At 36.9% G+C, this 24,429-nt stretch overlaps 1 protein-coding gene across 1 annotated transcript in view; it reads right to left on the bottom strand.

Moving 5' to 3' along the window:
- Positions 1–24,429, bottom strand: part of Poxn (Pox neuro) — a 376,716-nt gene that overhangs the window by 23,828 nt on the left and 328,459 nt on the right. Inside the window, exon 4 of the mRNA XM_069826012.1 lies at positions 5,793–6,054. Within this exon, the coding sequence (XP_069682113.1) occupies positions 5,793–6,054 (262 nt within the window). The remainder of the gene's footprint in view (positions 1–5,792; positions 6,055–24,429) is intronic.

Here is a 24,429-nt window from a genome sequence, read left to right as displayed (position 1 = left end):
ATTATTACTTTCGTACAGTGCATTTGGACTTCAATACAAAAATAACCAAAGTCACTAAATCCATATCTTCGGCAGTCCACTTATGCACGTTTTGTGAACTAAAACCAAACACAGTAAAGAATATAAAGCAATTTCTTCTAGACTTTACACATTTGCACAATTCTTAGTGTAATGCATGTTCAAAGTGCTGTCTCTCAACTTTAAGTCCAGAGGGTTCATATCCGGTGATCTGGCTGGCCATGGAGTTGGCCCTGCGCGACCTATCCATTGACCTGGATACGCAGCATTGAGATACCCCCTTACGTTGCGGCAGTAATGCGCAGGAGCATCATTGTGCACAAGCCATAAGTTCACTCGCGTTGGAAAAGGGATATCATGTAGCAGACCATGAAATTCGCATTCCAAGAATGCGCGGTAGATTTCCCCAGTCAACCGCAGAGGTGAACTCGAGGTCCGAGTAACTGATTCCCCACAATACCATACCAAATGTGAGGGAGAACAGTAATGCCTATGCAGTTACTATGACGTAGGTGCCATCTACTGAAACTCTGGAATTAAAGGTTTTGAGAAAAAGTTGTATAGAACGTTTTAGTCTTAGTTTCACCTCTACAATACACACACAAAGTATTTACACGTAATAATGAATCATTCTGTACATTGAGCAAGTTTCAACGCTCTGCGGAACTCAGAAGCATAAAAATTACGCAATATATAAATGGCTGCTAATTCAATGCTAATTTTACACACTGTTTTCTCACACTTTTTAAGCACATTTCGTTAGATTCGAAGTGTAAAGGCTCTTAAAATTTTGATGCCAGGAACATGAAATTTTTACTGCATGTTGTATATACTGTGGTTAACAACATGGTGCATGGAATTCATGATTAAATTAATACTTTTTAAAATAAAAAATGAAATATTTATATTGACAATGGAAAATTTTTATTTTTAGTTACACAGAGATTATAAAATTTGTTCCCCCTTTTGCAGTAAAGATAGCTATATGGAAACTCATACGTAATATTTTCCTAAATATGCTACTGGCCTTGCAAAAAACATTAGCCATTTTACTGAAAAGTTAATCGACACATTTCATTTTTAAATATGCAAATTTTTCAAAATATTTTTGTTAATAACTTAGAAACTAATCAACTCACAGACATTAAACTTCACTACTGTGATTATATGTACAACAAATGAGGTACATAGCTTGAAAAATGTAGGAAATATAAATTGCACCCATCACCTCCCTTAAATATTTGAATCTGTTTCCATTTCACAAAGATTAAGAGTTCAAAATATTTCACTAATGATTTGCTAAATTTGTTATATAAACAATTTTTTTGGACCCTGGACTCATTTCACCGGCATTATCACCTTCATCTTATTCAGACGCTAAATAACCTAAGATGTTGATAAAGCGTCGTAAAATAACCTACTAAAAATACCAAACAACTTTTTTTAACTTTCCTGTGTTAATTGAAACTATTATGCTATTTTACCCTAGTTAATGACTACTTTGGACTTAATTGTCACCATCTTCAGATTTATAGTGAGCTCATGCACTTGTTTCCTTCTTGTTGCTGCCTTTGTGGTAGTGCGTTTATGATCGGTAGTGTTGTGTCAAAAAAAGTGTGCGTTCTTAAACTTAGTTGTGTGCTGATATGTTGTGCATGTGTTCTATATGTGTGTATATTTCGTATTGTTCTAGTGTGTTTAGTTTTACCTTTACGGTTCAATGCGTAGGATTTCCATGTTTGTTTCTGTGTTGTTGTATTTGTGGTTGGTGTTGGCGATGTGTTCTGCGTAGGTGGAAGTATTGTGTGATTTGGTTATGGCTGTGATATATTTCTTGTATCATGAAGAAGAAACCGGGAACAAGCCCAGGACTTCACTTGAAGTCTGAAGATGGCGGAAATTAAGCCTAATCTAGTCATTAATCCTCTGTTTGAGGTTCTGGCTGATACGTACATCTATTATCAGGCAGTATATCTCAATTGACGGTATGTATCAGAGGAGGAACAATTGTTGTATACATATGAAGTCTGATTAGTGGAATATGTAGCGAATCGGCGATATATCCAATGGAGAGGGAAAGAGACTGGCCATCCAGAAGATCTTTACGGCCCATATCTGAAGATAACAGCAAACAGCGAACAGTCAATATTGACGTAAGCAGATCAGTCTTATTTTTATTGTATATAAACGTGATTTTAAAAATATTTTAATAATTATTTTCAGTTGCTGTTGATCACCATTCCGACCTGGTCTATGGAACTCGACGGTCTTCAAAGCAAAGGTCGGTGCTCTATTTTCATTTATTCTTCAGTATCATAATTTATGTCTCTCATTTATTTTTGATGTAGTACTTATGTCCAATATATGTAGGCCTATATGTTTTCTTCTAACCGTGTCAATTTTGACAATACCATATAAATAACTTAGGGGTAGCCTATAAATCTTCTCGGGTTCTCAGCCAGGTGAGTTGGATTGTTGCTTCCAAGCTTTCGATGATCAGCTCTGCCATCTTCTTCAGGGATTGAAGTGCCGTGGGACCATGTCATTAGTCATAATGACTAATGAGGAAATGTTCACATTATTTCGGACGATGTGCTTTTTAACGCCTTCAGGTGAATATATAGAGATGCGAAAGATGTTTAGAGTAGCTGTAAGTAGTTAAATTGAAATGTTTTGCTCATTTAAAAACTAGGATTGAACTAATTTTTGAAATGTATATTTAATAGCTATAGATTTTACGTTTTTTAAAATATGTTTTAGGGCGCTATTGTATGTTTCATAAAATGGATGACGTCACAATTACAATTTATTCGATAGTAGACATAAAAATAAATTATTGCAATTTAAATCTTGTAAATTATAAAAGGAATTAATTTTAAATTAAAGCTATGATTTCACAGAATATTTTTGTGCCAAATTCTTTTATTTTCATTTCAGGTTTCTGAAGAATGAGACAATTTTTATTTAGCTGTCTCTTTGTAGTTTTTGTTCTCCTTTCTCATACAGCAGTGGCATTTCACGTTTAAGTTCTTTTTTAATATAAGAGCACGTTTTATTCCATTTCTTTTCAAAGAAATATGCAAAATTACTACAAAAATATCATGTTTCGTAAAAATTTCATGTATAAATTTCAATCGCGTCTTCTTTTCTTCGTTTATCTCAGTTTTTATTCGTTTAACTTGGGTAATTTGGTGGCATTTCTTAAACACTTTAACGTTTATGAACTTGACATGCGAGAAATCTGGTCACAATTTTCGTGAATACGGCGACATCATTCATTAATTGTAGTATGTGACTGAAACTATGATGTGTTTGAAACAAAGTAGTTTCGAATTCAAACAGCCGTGATAAAACATAAAGGAGAAACGAATTCGACATCGTAATGAATACATTATAATTCGTACACAAATGGGGTGATTAATAAACGCAGCGGGGAATATAGAGATAGAGGGAATTCATTTTAACATAGTCTAATTCTAAAGTAATTAACTGTGGTATTAATTTCCAAGAGAAGCTAGTTTCCTGTAATTACATCATTAGTAATTACAATTTAAAATAACTCGTTACGCCTAGATATGAATATATGTTTTATAACACTTTAATTGTAATTTTTAATATAAATTGTATACCTTTTATAATAACTTCAAAAAAGTAATTTTCAACCTCGATTTGAGCTTGGTATAATGTTATGTTTTGTAAAACACCGTATTTTTAATACAAGTCATAATCCATGTTACTGTATGTGTACATTGTCATATAGTGTTCAGAAATGGAATTTAATAGGATGTTGTATTTGCAGAAACGTTTGTCGAAATGACGTAGAATACCAATTAAGTGGTAAAACTTTTATATAAAGTCATCGATCTTAAAATAGATAAGTTATAGATGAGACCAACCAATAGGCCTAGAGGTTTCCTTAATTACTTCATCTTATTTAATTTACCACTAAGGAGGCATTGAGAATAGTATTTCTAGCTTTAGTAAAATCATTAATACAATATGGTATAATAAATTGGGGTGGAGTAGCATCATCTGTACTTAATCCATTAATTTTATTACATAGAAGATTAATAAAAAATTGTCTAACCAAAAATATGGATTACCCAACAAATTTAATTTATACAGATTTTAAAGTATTAACTATTGAAGAAACTTATAAACATAGTTTACTAACTTACTACCCCAGAAATCAAATAAAACATAAATCTAATCGACATGAATATTGTACTCGAAGACAAAAGTTTACTTTTCCATTAATTGAGCCTAAATGTCATAAAAGTGCTAATTTCGGCCCAAGACTTTATAACAAAATTACAAACCATTTTCCAAGTTTGAAATATTTTAAAATTGAAGCTTTTAAAAAAGACATTTATAAAATTATTCTTGATATATAATATTAACAAATGTGTATTTTTTACCTTTTATTTCTGTCGACTATATTTATGTTTATGCTCGACTATGCCGAAATGTAGTAATTATACACACGGTAGCAGTCCTTTAATGCATGTCATTAAAGTACACCTATTCATTAAAGTTCAGGTTTTCGATTATTCTCGGATATGCAATCGAAAGACAACTAGCAAAACGTCACGCAGGCTGGAAATCCAATACTGTCGCAGAAGGTTATGTTCTGTTACTATAATAATTAGCGTTAATTGTAAATAATATTCAAATAAATTCAATTTGTCAGCTCGTTTTTCAATGTCGAATTCAATTTCAAGGTTATATCAAGTTTAACGTTTATCTTACTCTCTAGATTATATCAAGATCGTCGACATTCGTTGCCCGGAAAAAATCAATACCTTCGACTCTGCGCACATCTCACAATTTACGAGATTGCACAAGGTCAATTCGCTCCCCAGTCACATAAGAATAACATGAATACTTATGAATAATTTCAAGTTAGAAATATGGTCGAGCATAAAAAGTCGTATGAAACTTGCCTATAATGGTAATTAAGACGCTCGTATGAAAATTATGAAACTCGCTTGCGCTCGTTTCATAAACATCCTCGCATCTTAATTACTATCATTATAGGCTCGTTGCATAATGTACTATTATTGAATATCACTGACTTCTGTCTGATTGTCAATTTATATTAAATGTGTTTTCTCTGTTTTCTTTCTCTTCTTCTTCTTCTTCTACTTTTTTTTGGCTTTCGTGTGTTATTATTTATTGGTTTGAATTAAGTTACTTACTGTATTTAGTAAACTGTCCTTGTAAATTGTGTTATATTATTGGCTAAGGCCACACCGTACACGAGCCTGGCTTTTACGGTAGTGGCTAGAAATATTGTTGTTTTATAATTTTAATTTGTACTCGCTAGCTAGCTAGCTAGCTAGCTAACTTGTAGTAAATGTCGTGAAAGACAAATACTTCAGAGAAGTGTCAAAATAAATTCAGCTACTACCTAATGAAATAAAATATGAAGGCACTAGAAGCATAAAAAAAAAATTACTATGGTGGCTGTGACAAAGCGACAAATCTCCATTTCCTTACAGGAGTTGAACCTATATTCGCTGATAATTAACCTGGAAACGTTATTTCTTGGGTCAGAACGGGACACTCGAAAATATTCTTGAGCAAATACTTGGAACACATATTAACGGTTACTTAACGCGCTTCCTTGCTCGTTAATAGGCCTACAGAACGAGGTTCATATTTTCCACACTTATCTACAAAAAGAGTTACGCAACATTAGTGCCTTAGAGGCAAAGCAGAAGAGTGATGACATTAACAAAAAAAGACAGAGGAACAAAAAGGCGGCAATCAACCTGGGGAATGTTGCGTGTTGCTGGGACCCGGGGGGCAAGGTCCCACCGAAGAAGCGGCAGCCGCGGCCGCCGAGACGAGGTCCGCCTCGGTCCACGCGCCGCTGTTGCGCAGGATCCTGTTGACGGAGCTCACGCTGGGGATGGAGTTGGGGTCGCAGATCCTCTGAGCCAGCAACTGGTCGCGGATCTCCCACGCGAACATGCCCGGGTTCTCCTGCTTGAATCGGAGTATCTTCTTCACCACCGTGGGCGTGGCTACCTGCTGCAATAGAACAGCGAAGCGGTTATCGATTGATTACATTAACTGCTACAGCAGCCGAGGGTCAGTAAAGAATTCGATGGGAATCTTTATGACATCTAGAGTGGATGTAACCAAATATTGGGACCTGTCCTGTGCAACTGCCCTATGGCAGCAGAGTGTTTAAGGGATAAGTTTTAATCAAGCAGATACAAAGATATTTACTATGTACAACAACTGCTACTACTACTACTACTACTACTACTACTACTACTACTACTACTACTACTACTACTACTACTACTACTACTACCACTAGACAAAAACGGAAGTAAGATATAAGATAAGAATTAAATGTTGATAGTCTAAAATCATTGCGACATAGGCCTATAGATCAGGAAAACTGTTAAAAACGCGAAATACACGACTATTCAAAGTATCAGAATACGGATCAAGAAGCATATGTCAGTAATAATAATAATAATGATGATGATGATGATAATAATAATAATAATAATAATAATAATAATAATAATTCCACGCCAAATTTTAAATTACCGTTCTGTGGGCAAGAGATCCTTGGGCAGACCGTTCAAGCGTTGGCAAGAGAGCGTAACGGGCCACTAGACTCAATACATGCAAGGATGATAATAATAATCATCATCATCCTAAGCGTAAGATTTGCTTCCCGTCTTTTATTGAAATAATTATCTCTATTCGCCTCAACTGGATCCTGTAAGAATTTCAATTTTGCCTGTTTCCTTCTTTCTACTACCATGCAACAATATTCATCAAACCACGGTTTCTTTTTCTTAGTTTCATAATAACCTATACTCTGTTCAGCTGCAATTTTGATATTATCTCGGATACTTTCCCACAATATGCTATTAACATCTAACTCTTCCTCAACTTCGTCGGAACTTGCTAATACGGCAAACCTATTTGAAATTTCGACCTGATAATGTTGCTTACTTTCCTCGTCCTTTAATTTCGGAATATTGAATCTTCTAATATTAACTTGTTGCTCTACTCGCTTGGCTACTGATAGTCTTTCTCTTAGTTCTCCAATTACCAAATAATGGTCAGAATTACAGTCTGCCCCCCTGAAGTTTCGAATATCTACTATGAAGTTACAGGAGAATGGAGAAAGTTACACAACACAGAACTGCACGCATTGTATTCTTCACCTGACATAATTAGGATCATTAAATCCAAACGTTTGAGATGGGCAGGGCATGTAGCACGTATGGGCGAATCCAGAAATGCATATAGAGTGTTAGTTGGGAGGCCGGAGGGAAAAAGACCTTTAGGGAGGCCGAGACGTAGATGGGAAGATAATATTAAAATGGATTTGAGGGAGGTGGGATATAATGATAGAGAATGGATTAATCTTGCTCAGGATAGGGACCAATGTCGGGCTTATATGACGGCGGCAATGAACCTCTGGGTGCCTTAAAAGCCAGTAATTAAGTATTATTATTATTATTATTATTATTATTATTATTATTATTATTATTATCATCACTATCACTATCACTATCATTATTAATATCATTATTCATGTTATTGTTTTATAATAATTATCGATGTTATAATCAAGACTATAAACTGGAAAGGCAGTAGCATGTTTTGAAGTTACCTAGTACACGTCTTGTCCAGACCTGTGGAGTAACGGTTAGCGCATCTGGCCGCGAAACCAGGTGGCCCGGGTTCGATTCCCGGTCGGGGCAAGTTACCTGGTTGAGGTTTTTTCCTGAGTTTTCCCTCAACCCAATATGAGCAAATGCTGGGTAACTATCGGTGCTGGACCTCGGACTCATTTCACCGGGATTATCACCTTCACCTCATTCAGACTCTAAATAACCTAAGATGTTGATAAAGCGTCGTAAAATAACCTAAAAAAAGTACACGTCTTCCGTGCTCCTATTGCGACATGGGATATAGGACGTCCAAGATTCACTGATTTCGGTACGGGGATTAACCCACTCTTTGTTTTGGCGGGAGAAGAAGAGATCATTATTGTCACCAGTCTTCGAGAATTCAGTCCTTACACCCTTTCTGTTCTCTTGTTACAACTTAGAACCAGCATTACGGGTACATATTTACAGTAGAAGCAGAGGAATTCATGGCGTAACACAATGCAAAAACAAGCAAGAGGTATAGTTCAGTCTCTGTACGAAGGAGATGAATCTCTACTTCTGTACTGCAAATCGAACCCGGTTTCCTTAGATTTGTATCTAGGAATACTGAGTCGCAGCAGGGAACAAGATATATAAATTTGTTTTAAATTTCTGAAAAATCTTGAATTCCTAATCAGTCCCCTAATGTTTATAGGTATGGCATCATTTCAATCATTTTCATATACTTTTGAGGACATTTGAATAGGAACTTCTTACAATGATTTAACATATAATACGATTTAGAAATGTAACCCAGATCTGTGGCTGACTACAAGAGGACCTATTCTATGCGTGGGGATGTATTAGAAGTAGTGGTAGTGAAAGTGGTACCTATAACCTTTTCGCTGTAAAAGAAATCCTAATGTAAACAATAGCACGTGGCTGAAGTGAAGCTTCATTGGTCGCTGTTTGGCGCCATAGATTCTCAGTACGTGTTCCCGCTCACTGTTGTACATTATTTTTCATGTTAAACATTTCCCGTTACTCATCAAGTAGGCCTAACCTCACTACTATAAGTTCGTTTGCTTAGGAAACATTTACTTTATAATTACTGCAATTAAATTATTTTTAAGTCTTATGTCTTCACAATGGACAGTTGAGGATGCAGAAGCCATACTTCAGTACCACGTGATCAACTACGAGCACAAGTGACGCCAGCTTGTTACAAGAACAGACTACCTCGGTATTAGGCCTACTGTTGGTATTCATCCGCGTTCATAGTACATAACAAAATATAAAAGTAGCTTTTCTTTTGCATAGCGTTTTACATATGAGTGAAGTTAAATGTTTCATCGTATTTAACAACTAGAATTCAATTTTTTATTTTCAAATAATACAGGATTTTGGTTTCCATATACGAACTATATTTTCCTGCGTCATGTGAGTGTTTCGACTGGGAGCCAATCACGGGTATAACAGCAACGTGCTTATGTTTACATTAGGATTTTTCTTACAGCGAAAACAGTATAATAGTAGTATTGAATGGCTATGGGGGAATAAGGACGGCCATTCATCACGTCGGCTCGACAGTGGCATAGTGTGCACCCCGAATTATGGGATGAATGAGAACGAGGTTTACCAGCACACCGACCGCGTGAAACTCCTCACTCCTTACCCTCTCATTCAGTACGCCCTCTACAACCTCCAACTTAAGTTCATATCGTCAAGGTGACCAAGCACCACAGGATCCATTTCAATAGCCCTTCTAAGGTGCCGAAGCGCCCTCGGAAGTGCTCTTAAGGAATGAATCCTGGCAGAGATATTGCGAAAGGCTCGGACCCCAGAGACGGTTTCGGAAAGGACGCCCCTTCTGCAAGCGGACGAAGTCATGCGTCATGACCTGAATATTACTAAGAAATGAGATGATGAAGATAAATGATATGATATGAAATCTAAAATCTTTTTCTACAGGGAAGAGGAAGGGAAATGGACAGTGGCAATGAAATTACAACCCGGCATTTGCCTAAGTAACTGTGGAAAACTACGGAAAAACTACAGTCGGGTTGGTCTGTCCGGGGATTTGAATCGCGGATCTCCCGAATGCGAGTCCCGTGGGGAACGCATGAGTCACCTCGCTCGGTTTGTATGAGTAGAAACAGAACTTACCATAGAAACTGGATAACTGTCACTTGTCCGGTGTTCTTCTGTGTTGTCTTAAACGATGGTCTCTTTCATCATGCTGACCACATGATTAGAGAGTCATGCTATTTTCTAAAGTCTAGTTTTACCACTGTGGACGTGCCTATCTGTTGCAATAGAACGGTAAAGCCTTTTATCGATTACATTAACTGGTGCAGCAGCCGGGAGGCCAACTTAATGTCAATAAAGAATCCGATGAGAATCTTTATGACATCTAGACCTACACGTAACCAAATATTACTTGGTGCAGGTGCCCTCGTGTCCTTTTTTATATATGTAATCAAGTGTTATCATTAATATAAACGTCACGTCGGCTGCTGAAAGCTTGTTTCTTGATTATTAGAATGCCTAGTTTCTTTACGAGCTGAGTATTATTTAGATGGAAGGTATTTTGTTCATAAATAGACAACTAACTAACATAACCGATCTACTAATAACATGTAAAACGTATCAAAATTAGTCTCTTGCTGTCTAGTTATAAAATTTGTCAGAAGTGGGTATAATAACACATAGAATGGTTTAAAAACATGCTTTATTTTTATGACTTACACATCAAAAATATATAAAGTGATAACTTATAAATTATATAAAAGTAATTAGAAGAAAAATAAATGAATAAATCACAATTGTTTTCTACGAACTGTAAGCCGAATACCTGATGTTTCTGAGTTGGATATACTTAGGCTATATTGCAATCTCGAATAATGAGATTTTTGAATATGCGATGAACTACATCGTTCTAAAGCCAGGTTCGTGAGGAAAGTGAGGAGCTACAATGAGTAGCGTAAGCCGGTCTATACTTCGTTTCATGTCTGACAAGAGATGTAAAGATTGCCGGAAGAGGAGGTGAAAAGTATAATTGCTAATAAATCAATAGCAGAGGTCTCATTCCACCCTTGACTTGAAGTTGGGCGGTCTGAAGCGTTCTACACTCGCCCAAATTTCAAGAAAAGCGTGGAATGAGAACTCTGCCATTAGTGGAAAAGCAATTACACTTCTTTCCTCCTCTTCTAAGAACTATTAACGTCTTGTGCCAAGATCAGCAACTTGAGAGGCTGTCAAATAAGTTGACATAACTTCCTGGTCCGCAGAAACAATTATTCCTGAGAAATGTCATAAGATGTCTAAGGAGGGACGTCTTGGCTAGGACAGGATAAAACAGCTACTACTTCTGTCAGACATTATGGAACGGAGTATAGTAACTACCTGCGACCGGTCTGCATAAGAACTCTCTGTACACCAAGGCTGATTTTAAACCTTATTGAGGAGCAAACTTTCAAAACCTGACATGTCACTTTTCACAAAATGCTACAAACATGTGTCTCTGTAACAAACAAAATTATTTATATGATGAAATTTGATAGAAATCTATACTTACTTAAGGCTTTTAAGTAACCTGGAAGTTCATTGCCACCCTCACATAAGCCCGTCATCGGTCCCTATCCTGAGCAAGATTAATTCAGTCTCTACAATCATATTCCACCTCCCTCAAATCCATTTTTATACTATCCTTCCACCTACGTCTCAACCTCTCCAAAACTCTTTTTCCCTCCGGTCTCCCAACTAACACTCCATATGCACTTCTGGATTCGCCCATACATGATACATTATGATAGGAATCTATTGCAAAAAAAAAACTTTAATATTTCACCACAGAAACTATTTTCTTCATTGCAGAAGTGTACGTTTTTGGCATCTGAAGTGTATTTTCTGAAAGGTGACATGTCAAGTCTTGAAAGTTTGCTCTTTATTTTACCTTTTTGTCAACTTGACACTAGATAAATATGCAGAAGGGACTCCCATGATTTCGGACCTTCACCTAGTACAACATAAAGCATCGCAATGCTGGTACCAAATGAAGATTCATATTCCATATCTAGAACTATATGAAATTGTATCCTACTAACGTGCATAGTGAACTCTACTCCTTTACCATTGCTTGTACCACGGTCAGCACCAACAGTATCATAATTTGTCAAGGTGTGAGCCCTTTGGCTTTTAGTCCTAATTGAAGATGGATAACTAGCACTAGACGTTCAATCTTAGAAAAAAAAAACTTAGGCATGTGGTCATCATGGTGCAAGATTACAGCTGAAGACAAATTGTACCAGATGTAGGCTTACTGAATTTTGAATCAGAATCTTTACCGACAGAACCACAGCAGGGGGCATTTCTCAGTAATACATTGTATGAGAACTTATGCCCATCTTCTTCTAAGAACTATTAACGTCTTGTGCCAAGATCAGCAAACTTGAGAGGCTGTCAAATAAGTTGACATAGCTTCCTGATCCGCAGACAGAGTTATCCCTGAGAAATGTCATAAGTTGTCTAAGGAGGGACGTCTTGGCTAGGACAGGATAAGACAGCTTGGCATAATTCTGCTCATTTGAGAGCAGAGGAGCAGACACTTGACGTGGTCATGAATTAGCAGCGAGTGCATTCATCTAAATGAAATTAGAGACGAACCCAGAATCCTAATTACCATAGTTGTTGGAAGACAACACGAAGACTGCCTAATCTTCGCTCATCCCTCTATTTCTTTCATTTCTTCTTTCCTTCCTCCTTTCTTTTCATTTCTACTTTGTTTCGTTTATTCATCTTTTCCCTATTTCAATTTTTCTCTCCTTCCCTCTTTTTATTCACTCTCTCACGCTTTTGTTTTCACTTTGTCAGGTTTACCTTTCTTCTTATTTCTCTGTATTTTTCTTTCGTTTTTATTCCTGAGTCCTCAGATTTTTTGTTTTTCTAATTCCCTTTCAATCTTTCTTTCGTTCATTTCTCCTGCTTTGTTTTATTTCTTACTTTATCGCTTGTTCACAATTTTTATTTCGTATCCTCCAAATTGACCTTTAGGGAGGCCGAGACGTAGATGGGAAGATAATATTAAAATGAATTTGAGGGAGGTGGGATATAATGATAGAGAATGGATTAATCTTGCTCAGGTTAGGGACCAATGGCAGGCTTATGTGAGGGCGCCAATAAACCTCCGGATTCCTTAAAAGCCAGTAAGTATCCTCCAAATTGTTAGCACGTATGGGCGAATGCAGAAATGCATTGTTAATTGCGAGGCCGGAGGGAAAAAGACCTTTGGGAGGTCGAAACGTAGATGAGAGGATAATATAAAAATGAATTTGAGGAAGGTGCGATATGATGGTAGAGACTGGATTAATCTTGCACAGGATAGAGACCGATGTTGGGCTAATGTGAGGGCTGCAATGAACCTCCGGGTTCCTTAAAATCCGTAAGTAAGTAAGTAAGTAAGTAAGTAAGTAAGTATCCTCCAAATTGTTTATTTCTCTCTTCCCCTGCCGGTTTCTTTTCGTTTTCTTCTCTTTCCAGTTGCATAATATTGTTTTAATCGTTAATTTAAGAACACTGTTTCAACTGCGAGGTTATTTAAAGTCGATGGACTTGGCAACAGCGACTTTCATGTTCTAGCGCTTGCTTGCAGGGGGACTTACTTCGCTGTTATATCTAAGTAGGTGAACATTGACTTTCTCCTACATCGACGGAGTGTACTCATTTCTTTCTATTCTTCTCTCTCTATTCCCATAATTGTTTGTTTGTTTCTTTCTTTTTGTCTTCATAACTTCAGTTTTTTTGTCTTCGTAACTTCAGTTATATGTTTCCTTTTTCATTTGTTTCTTCTTTTCCGACCTTTATTTTTTGTTCAGCTTCTCTTTATTTAATTCATTTTTTATTTTATCTCATTTTATTTCTCTCTGACATTCTGTGCCTCAGTCTCTCTCTCTCTCTCTCTTTACATCTGTCTTTGAATGTGTTGTACATTGTATTGTGCTGAACACGGAGATCCTTAGGTGCAGCTCGGTAGTCAAGATATAAACAATGTGGAGGCTGTAGTGAAGCGATCGTATGTTATTGCCGTCATTAATATTTACGTCACCCCGGACTTACTGAGTGCATTCGTCATGATTAGTAAAGTACCCGTTATGTGACCGACCTCAGCTTCCTAGTGGTCTTCCCTCTGGTCCACCTGAGGAAGGCACCCGAGTTCGAAATCTGAATAGCAAAGTTCAGAATTAAATTTAAAAAATATGGAAAGATGGAATGATAAAATACAAATCATGTTGGCTGACTCATTGAGCAGAATGTCATCGTCATGTTTGGCTTGAATTTTCGAGGGCTTCACCCGGGACGTTTCCATTTGCCTGGGCAGATTTGGCTCATTTGGCCGCTCTAAGTCTGATTAGTGGCCTGGGTGACATTCGTGAACCCGACACTAACAGATGGACCATCCTTACTAGGACCTGAAAATGCCAGATTCCATATCGTCTCATCCCCAGAGTGTACTTGATAAGCCTTAGAGTCCAAGTCCTTAAATCCTGTATCGGCAGTTTTTCTTGTAAAAAAAAAACTTATTAACAATAAAACTTATAAGTAGAATACCACAGTCTATTTTAATAGCTGCAGATGATAGATGAAATGAGGGAAAGTGGAGTGTATTTGTGGAATAAGAGAGGGAAACGGGAGTACTCCGATAAAATCCCTCTGCAATGCCTGCTTTTTACACCACATATCGAACCTCCCGGATAGAAGACCAACGTGCTAGAGCTGAACAACTGACGTGGTCATTTAGAGTGTTACAATATAATCTAAGAGTAAGGTGGTTCTCTTAAGTCCTCAATAAAATTGATTGTATATATCTTGCATAAATTAGCAGGTGTAGGTTGCTTATTGGATGTCACTGCCCACTCTAGTTATGTTTATAACTCACACTTAAACTACCTAGTTTTCTTTTTAATTCAGACCAAGAGGCTATAAACACATTCATTATCTATTTGTTCTGGTATAGAAGAGCTGTTGATATCTCAATTCCAATTTGCATATTTATTGCGGGTACTTTTAAATTGAATATCATGATAGTCATATATTAGACCTTCGTCCCACATGCGCTACATTTCTCGTACCGGTAATGTGTTCTCTGTATTCTCTTTGATTTGTAAAGAACGTTCCATTGATAATAAAGGTCTCGATATGGTTGTATTTAAATCGCTTGTTGAATTGCTGCTGGTCAGCTCGCGGTAAAGGAAATTAGTAATATTCTGGCGGTGGCAGCGGAATATTTTGTATAAATTTGTGAATTACATCAAATATTAACAAATTTTAGACTTCGTTTTAGGAGAAGTTGCTGAATGTTTGTAGGTTTGATGTGAAGAACAATGACGTATAACCCACAGGAAATAATTGTTACACTGAAAACAACCAGAAGAATCACTCCATAGTCCACATAATATTAGAAGACGGATGACATATAAGACGATGTACACAATCTATTGTTGTCATTTCGACAGACAGAAGAAAAGTGAGAGAATGGAAAATTCCAGACTAACTCCATGAACTTCAGCAGGATGTTCATAACGCTGCTAGTGGGGTTGGATTTGGGTAGTACTCGTACACTTTATTTCCTGCTGGATAATAAACAAGAAAACCTGTCTGTTAAAAATTCGTAGTAGTAGTAGTAGTGTCAGTAGTTGTAGTAGTAGTAGTGTCAGTAGTTGTAGTAGTAGTAGTAGTGTCAGTAGTTGTAGTAGTAGTAGTAGTGTCAGTAGTTGTAGTAGTAGTAGTGTCAGTAGTAGTAGTAGTGTCAGTAGTAGTAGTAGTGTCAGTAGTAGTAGTAGTGTCAGTAGTAGTAGTAGTAGTAGTAGTAGTAGTAGTAGTAGTAGTAGTAGTGTCAGTAGTAGTAGTAGTAGTAGTAGTAGTAGTAGTGTCAGTAGTAGTAGTAGTAGTAGTAGTGTCAGTAGTAGTAGTGTCAGTAGTAGTAGTAGTAGTGTCAGTAGTAGTAGTGTCAGTAGTAGTAGTAGTAGTGTCAGTAGTAGTAGTAGTAGTGTCAGTAGTAGTAGTAGTAGTGTCAGTAGTAGTAGTAGTAGTAGTGTCAGTAGTAGTAGTAGTAGTAGTGTCAGTAGTAGTAGTAGTGTCAGTAGTAGTAGTAGTGTCAGTAGTAGTAGTAGTATCAATAGTAGTAGTAGTAGTATCAATAGTAGTAGTAGTAGTAGTATCAATAGTAGTAGTAGTAGTAGTATCAATAGTAGTAGTAGTAGTATCAATAGTAGTAGTAGTAGTATCAATAGTAGTAGTAGTATCAATAGTAGTAGTAGTAGTATCAATAGTAGTAGTAGTAGTAGTATCAATAGTAGTAGTAGTAGTAGTAGTAGTATCAATAGTAGTAGTAGTAGTAGTAGTAGTAGTAGTATCAATAGTAGTAGTAGTAGTATCAATAGTAGTAGTAGTAGTAGTAGTAGTAGTATCAATAGTAGTAGTAGTAGTAGTATCAATAGTAGTAGTAGTAGTAGTATCAATAGTAGTAATATCATTATTATCAGTAGTATCAGTATCAGTAGTAGTAGTAGTGGTCGTGGTGGTGGTGGTGGTAGTATGATTTTGGTGGTGGTGGTAGTATCGTTTTTGTGGTGGTATCATTTTAGTAGTGGTGGTGGTATCATTAGTAGTGGTGGTGGTGGTGGTAGTACAGTAGTAATGGTAGTGGTGGTGGTGGTAGTATCAGTAGTAATGGTAGTGGTGGTGGTGGTGGTGGTAGTATCAGTAGTAATGGTAGTGGTGGTGGTAGTATCAGTAGTAATGGTAGTGGTGGTGGTAGTATCAGTAGTAATGGTAGTGGTGGTGGTAGTATCAGTAGTAATGGTAGTGTTGGTGGTGGTAGTATCAGTAGTAATGGTGGTGGTGGTGGTAGTATCAGTAGTAATGGTAGTGGTGGTGGTAGTATCAGTAGTAATGGTAATGGTGGTGTGGTGGTGGTAGTATCAGTAGTAATGGTAGTGGTGGTGTGGTGGTGGTGGTAGTATCAGTAGTAATGGTAGTGGTGGTGGTAGTAGAGTAGTACTATCAGTAGTAGTGGTAGTGGTAGTAGTGGTGGTGGTAGTAGTAGTAGTACTATCAGTAGTAATGGTAGTGGCGGTGGTAGTAGTAGTACTATCAGTAGTAATGGTAGTGGTGGTGGTAGTAGTATTAGTAGTACTATCAGTAGTAATGGTAGTGGTGGTAGTAGTAATAGTTTGACACTTTTAACTACTGTACATGGGTTATTTAGCGTCGAAATTCAACACGAGGAGGAATAACCGACGAATTTTGACTGAAGTTCTCTGCCAAAAACAGAATTCTTTTACATGTCCTAAATCTACTATGTAGATCTCTCACAAAGAAAGTTATGCTAAGGGTACTACAGCTCTTAAAGCCCTTCATCGGTCTCGGCCGGATTTGGTCTCAGGAATCTCGGACCTAATGGCCTAGATGGTAACTGCTAAACCACTAAAGACAATACTTATGAATTACCTGATATTTGATATATTCAATTCCCATGGACAAGATGGTGTTGTGATGGTTCAACACGATAACTTTAGTATTTGGATGCAATGCAGAACTAAATAGTGGCAGTTTCTCCAGCGATATTTACATCACTAGGATGACAAGTGCCGAATATATTTGGTCCAGAAGGTACCACGTTATCTCAAGCGCGGAAACTTTCTGAAATCAATTTCTTTCCTGTGTGATAAATATACCTAATAGCTTGAGAAATATTTATGAATATTTATTTTTGGACTAATTCGTAAGCTATAATAGCTTGTCGTTTACTGTCGTTTGTGATTACAATTTTGGTAATTGGTAGTAATAAGGACGAAAATTTGCTATTCATCATGATATACTTATATTCATCCTCTGAACGGCTAGTAATGTGAATGTAGGAATTAATTTCATTTAAATACATAACACCAAATCATAATCAAATATGACGGTTATTCTATTCCCCCATAACACTATTTCTCTACTGAATCCATTTCTTATCTCGGAGCTCTTGACGTTCAGAAACGTAATGAGTTTTCGTTTGAAAAGTAATCACTTAGGATCTGGTGGTATTTAATATACATTTCAGCACGACCCTTCTTCTTAAGTGAAAGCTTTCTTGATCTTGATTAGAACATCCAACGCGGAGGTGCTGGCTCCCTTGTTAAGGCTTTGATTGAACTCTGAAGGGTTAATGAGACGGCGAGTTCAAGGCTGACCTCTGGCGGGGAGCCTCTTAATTAACAAGCAGCTTCTGCCGACAAGTCGCATAACCATCTCTTTAGTTTCAACCCTTTTTATTCTGTATCTGTCACTTACAATATTTACTGTAATGATTTCTTAAGTAGTCGGTAATAATCTGTAACCTCGGATGCCGCTCATTCATTCGAAGACAGTTGTTGACGTATGCACCTTCCTAAGGTCTACTAATTTCACATCCCCTTTCGTAGTTTAGTTGGCACAGATCCTTTATAATCGTAAACTGGAGTTCAAATCCCGGCGATACAGGAATTGTATTTGTGATGGCCAGAATCATGTGTGAGAGGTTTTTCTTCGGAGTTCTAGAGGTTTTTCATTTTCATTCCACCAAATTCTCCACATTCCCACTTTCATTATAGAAAAACAAAGCAACTACTCGTATATTCGGCTTCAGATCGGCCGTTCGCCGTGGCAAGAGTTCCTTGTAGTTTATCCCAAGTTGGTAGATGGCAGTAGTGATGGTTCTAGACAATTCAGATGTCTGTAGAGAACGGAAGCAGAGGGTCATCATGGAGGGGGAACTCAGGCCGATATCTGCGTCAAGGCAGACCTTCATCAGAGGTATGGCAGTCGGACTTGTTGCCTGGAGAGGAATGATTGATGCGAAGGATACTGAAATTCAACAATCGGTACGAAACTTAATTGGGCTACAGTGCAGATATGTCTCGTACTGACCGGTAGTCACCAATGCAGACACTAATTCAGGAGCAGAGTTCTTTTATGTCGCTAAATTTACGACACGTGACACAGTTTTATTTCAGTTCCAGAGCAATATATGCCAAAGATTTTATCATCCTTAAAAATTAACAGCCCTCGACCGTGTTCGCAGCTGTAAATCTAGGATCCTTCCCCCAGTACATTAATCGTTAGACCACCTAAGACATCTGGTCTTTGTTCCTACTAGATTAGACTTCATCATTTCTGGAGTATAACTCGTATTTTCATCTGAAGTCAACACTTCTCATATCGGCTCGTGTCACGCCTTTAAGTTTTATAGGAAAATAAGTTATGAAAAATTAATCCCAAGTTAGAATATGTAATTGATGTTGAACTGTGATTAAAAATTAATGCGATGAAATATCTAGAATAATTTTTACTCCAATGACTGTTGAATTCAAGATTTTTCTGAGAGTAAATAATAATAGCTTATAGTTGAGGTTTGAAGATTTGCACAGATTTCATAAAAAAAGTAACATTAGCAGAGGTAGCAACATAAATTCAGTTTATTTCCCTTTAATTTCTTCAACGGAAAGTTAGTATTATTTGCCATGGGCATAAGCAAGGTAAGCTGTTATTGAACATAATTTCTTCACGTTTCTAGACCGTTCTGAGAATTACCAGTGGGGCTCAAAGTAGACGTCTAAAAAGCAGTCATATACAACACGCCTCAGGATTATCTCATCTAAATTACCAAGAGTACAAATTTTTGTATTGCGTGCTTTCATCACAAATTTCAATACATAATGTCATTCATTTGAGTCATCATTTTCGATTAAAGCGTACTTAATACCTTGTAGGACATGAAAAATTTGCTACATAAGAGTTTGTCCTTCAGGCATAAGAAAGCGGTATATTACATAGTAGTCATATCTACTTAAGCTTCTTATTCCGATCTTCATTACATGCTTCAAACAGCCGTTATTACATGTTACTTGTACTTGAACGTTTTCGGTGTATATTCTGCGTTCCACCAATTTGCACTTTTGCGGCGTGCTCTAGTACGACTGTTATTAAGTGCAGTGGCGATCTGGAGATTAGTTCGCACCGCCTCGTTATAAGAGGCAATTAACATCAATATCAGGGAGGTCGAGTGATGCATTCATATTATTTTCATATCTTGACACAGCCCCCACCGCTTGCTGCTTGTAAAATTAAGTATAATGAAATATCCGATGTCTAAAATGTTAATATTTTGCATCCATTAATGCATCATTACACAATTTTAATGCATTTATGCAAATATAACTAGATCCTTAAAGAATTGGCACTTGTATGATGTACCATTTTGACAGGACATAACTTATTTTTAAGTGGGTGAATTCTAGCCCTCGCTCGCTGTGTTCGTTGCATTTGTCTTTCGAGTCTCGCTCATCATTCTCGAAATAGCATCTGGTCGGCGTGTAAAGATTTAGTAACTTTGAATAACACACATCATTGAAATAAATAACATTATAAATGTTTAAATGAGACAAAAAGGCAAAACAGAACACTATTTTAGTTATCAAAATGTTCCGGTTCTATTATACTGTATATTACCTATGGTTATATGAATAGGAAAAGAAACAATTCACAAATAATGAAAATCTGGCTTTCAGGTAGAAGCTCCCTGTGAAGCAGGCTTGAATAATTTCAAGGGAAAAATTGTTCCGGGGTCGGGTATCGATCCCGGGACCCTTCGCTTAGCGCACGAATGCTCCACCGACTGAGCTACCCCAGAAACTATACACGACACCGTCACAATTCTTCCCTTTATATCCACACAGCTCAAATGGGCTGACGTTAACAGAAAACCAAATTTAAGTCACACAACATTTTGTGCACTTGATCTCAAACATATGAAAAGAAAATTCCTAGCCTAGTAATTAAATAAAGATTGGGGAACGGATTATTATACACTGAAAGGTAGAGATGATGTTTCAAATAGGCTACTTGATTGTTTGTACATATATAACAGTTGCCAAAGTAGATAAAAGTTCAGTCAAGTATAAACAGGTGGCGATTCAAGGCTGTTTGATGTTCGGGACTTCGGGAGTGATCATTCCCGGCGTCTCGAAACACTCACAAGCAGTCTTTACGTCAACGACGCGACCGTATAGAACATTGTCGTGTGGGTTTTCGGCTTTGCGGGCGCTGTTAGTCTTTCTTTCTCGATCATTGTTCATCTCTAGTGAATTCCTACTTATAATAATAATAATAATAATAATAATAATAATAATAATAATAACAACAATAATAATAACAATAATAATAAAAGCATCAGTGTCCACAAAGGCCAAGACTTGAAATTTTTTATAATGTCCGCAATGTTGCTTCTTTTGCATTTTAAGTAAGGCATTTGCTCTTGAGCGCAATTTTGACAATCGTATTTTGGGTAAATTTGATAATATATATTATTTATATTATTTTAATGTACCGAAGTACATAATAAAAAATAATATATATGATATGCGTAAATCACTTCGTGATTTAAGACGGCGCTTATTCCGTCAGATCCCGGCCAACTAGTCACTCATAACGAGTGCATCTCAGCACATATGTGGACTTCAGTCCTAGTTCATAGACATCTATGACGTAGTGTAGAGGGCGGCCACTAGAGGGAACCCAGAGTTGGAACTTAATCTGAGACAATTCTGTCCGACGCCGGGGTGGGTATCCGGTGTGGCTTAGTGGATAAAGCATCAGCACGTAGAGCTGAAAACCCGGGTTCAAATCCCGGCGCCGGAGGGAATTTTTCTTCGTTCCATTACTCTTTCATCGTATAAATTTTATAAGATTCCTATTGTAAATGAAACATTTGGGAGCTGTGTAGCTCCTCCTGCTTCAGCATTTTGGAAACTTCAGTTGAAAGTGCTTGATAGTTTATGACTTCAAAATTGTCTATTTTTTTAACTTAACAATGGAAAGCGAGGATACACAATGAAACTAATTTACCACTGCCACAGGAATGAAAGGAATAATAATTGTACGCTTAGTATATCATGTAATAGTGCCTTACAATATCCAGACATCAGAGAGGCAACTAAGACATTACAAACTTCATCTTATTTCATATGAAAAACTAATCTCAATAGGTATGCTAAAATCCTTAAGGGGTTAGGTACAGCTTACAGCAGTAAATTTTTTGAAAATATTCACCTTTTTTTCATCCATTACTGTATCTTGTACAATAACGAAAATTGGTATGTGTAAAACACTGTCCTTCTGCTATATAAAAAAAAATTTTACGGTTTAAAAAAAATTATATACTTTTTCAAAATTCAGAATGGTGGCAGTTTACTGCAGTGTTGAAGCGTTTCCCTCATAACTCATAAACTTGTTAACTTTTTCATGTTCTCTCTCCTTTATTTTATTGATGAAACTCATGTTTACAATATCATACTGTTTCAGCTACATTCCTTAATACATAATTATTTTTTTGTTTTATGTTAGAAGAAAATACTGATATTTGACCATTTTTCAAAATGAATTTATTTTTTATCAGACAATCCATCAAAGGTAGAGAAGTGACCTTGTATCATATTTTAGATATGACATGCATAAATACACACAACAAATTTCATCATAGAATGTTGGATAGTTTTTGAGTTATGTGGGAAACGCTTCATCACTGCACAGTGCACTTACTTACTTACTTACTTACTGGCTTTTAAGGAACCCGGAGGTTCATTGCCGCCCTCACATAAGCCCGCCATTGGTCCCTATCCTGAGCAAGATTAATCCAGTCTCTATCATCATATCCCACCTTCCTCAAATCCATTTTAATATTATCTTCCCATCTACGTCTCGGCCTCCCTAAAGGTCTTTTTCCCCCCGGCCTCCCAACAATACTCTATATGCATTTCTGGATTCGCCCATACGTGCTACATGCCCTGCCCATCTCAAACGTCTGGATTTCTGCACAGTGCACTGAAAAAAAAGTAAATAATTTTTTTAAATCGTAAAAATAGTTTTTTTCATATAGCGGAAGGACAGTGTTTTACACATAGGGCCTACTATTTTTCATTATTGTACAAGATACAGTAATGGAGAAAAAAATGTTGAATATTTCCAAAATTTTACTGCTGTAAGCTGTACCTAACCCCTTAAGCTGTTAACATATGAAGGGGTAGGAGTGTAGGAGTGGAGGACAGCGAATATTTTTATAACAAGGTGGAACAAACACGACAGACCTCCTCCTACAGACTCGACAAAATCGAAGCGAACGTAGCGCCTATAATGTACAACGCTAATATGTAACATATATTTGATCCACGAAAATACCCACAGAGATAATGTCTGATTTGTTGTAATGTGCTGTTGACTGATTTTTTCTTGCAGTACACATTACTATTACTATTATTATTATTATTATTATTATTATTATTATTATTATTATTATTATTATTATTATTATTATTATTATTATTATTTTAATGCAATGTTATACTTTATGTAGTGAACGACAGCGACAGTAGGAACAATTTAATAAAACATAGTCCTGTTAACTGTATTAACACCATTTTTAGTCACCTGGAATAATTCAAAATGTAGATCCCGGATTTGAACCTGGGAGCAAGTCGGAAGACCTGCTGGTCACCGTCTGTTCTGGTTAGTAGGTGAAGCCTGTGAATCGGCCTTGGACAGCAGCCAGTGCCCGTGGGTCCATCCCTTGGCGGCACCTCGTCCATCATTCGATCGCACTAATTGAATGTTATAGATGAACACGTTTCGAGTCCTTTTAAACCCCGGCTAAATGAAACATGACAGCGTGCTTTTTAACATGTTAAAACAGGACTTTGATGAATCGGCTGCTAGTCCAGTACAAGTGCCATAATCATAGGCCTTTCAGACAAAAATAGTTAATAGTTCGGATCACCGTGGTAATTGTTGGGTCTGTTTTGGCGGCAACGACTCATCAGGGAGAGCTACGCGTAATCTGGGAGGCATATCAATGAGATCGTGCTCTCTGCCCCGTATTATCTTTATTGGAGTTTTGGAATTAGGCATTCTAAAATAATAAGTTATTATAGATCACTCTTCGTACGTGTCTTTAGAAGTCTGATTGACCGGAATTCATATTTAAGCACGATCATGATCATGATCTTGATCATTATCACCATCACCATAATCATTATCATGGCTCGTATTTCTATGACCTAAAAACTCTGGACATATGCACGCACTTATGTCATAAAAATACCAAAATATGACTTAAAACTTGGAAATATGACTCGAAATTGGGCTTTGCCTGTTATGTTCATCAACAAATGAATAAATGAAAATGAAACAAATTAAATGTTCTTCAGAAATTACTTAGAAAACTTTTTTTATTCAGCATTCAACAAAAATAGTTTTTATGAATACAGGGTGATTAATAAATATCTGTAAAAAATTTTGTGGTTGTAATGGAGAGGTAAAAATAAAACTAAAATGTTCTATACAACTTTTCCCGCAAATTCTTACTTTCAGAATTATGATGCATAGCGCCATATCTTGCCAGGCAAAAAAACATGGGCCAGCAAACCTTCGGCTGTGTCACGTTCGCATACATAGCGAATGCAGTAGTTCTTTCTTATTTGTATACCCCACTACAGTTGATTCCGACCTGATAGAACTTTGTTTACTGTATGTAGGTATGTTTAGTTGTATGGCACTGTTGCAGTTCCTACAGTCACCACGTCCCGAAGGTACAGATTCATTTTATCGTCATTTCAATAGGCTTCAGTTGTGTACGGTAAGATAGATTGTGCAACACCAGTTTCTTGGCCAGCCAGATCACCAGACTTCTACCTTTGGGGTCGTCTGA

This window comes from Periplaneta americana, chromosome 5 (assembly GCF_040183065.1).
Source record: "Periplaneta americana isolate PAMFEO1 chromosome 5, P.americana_PAMFEO1_priV1, whole genome shotgun sequence".
Lineage (NCBI taxonomy): Eukaryota > Metazoa > Arthropoda > Insecta > Blattodea > Blattidae > Periplaneta > Periplaneta americana.
The sequence above is the reverse complement of the archived record's forward strand: the minus strand, read 5'-3'. Positions and strand labels throughout refer to the sequence as shown.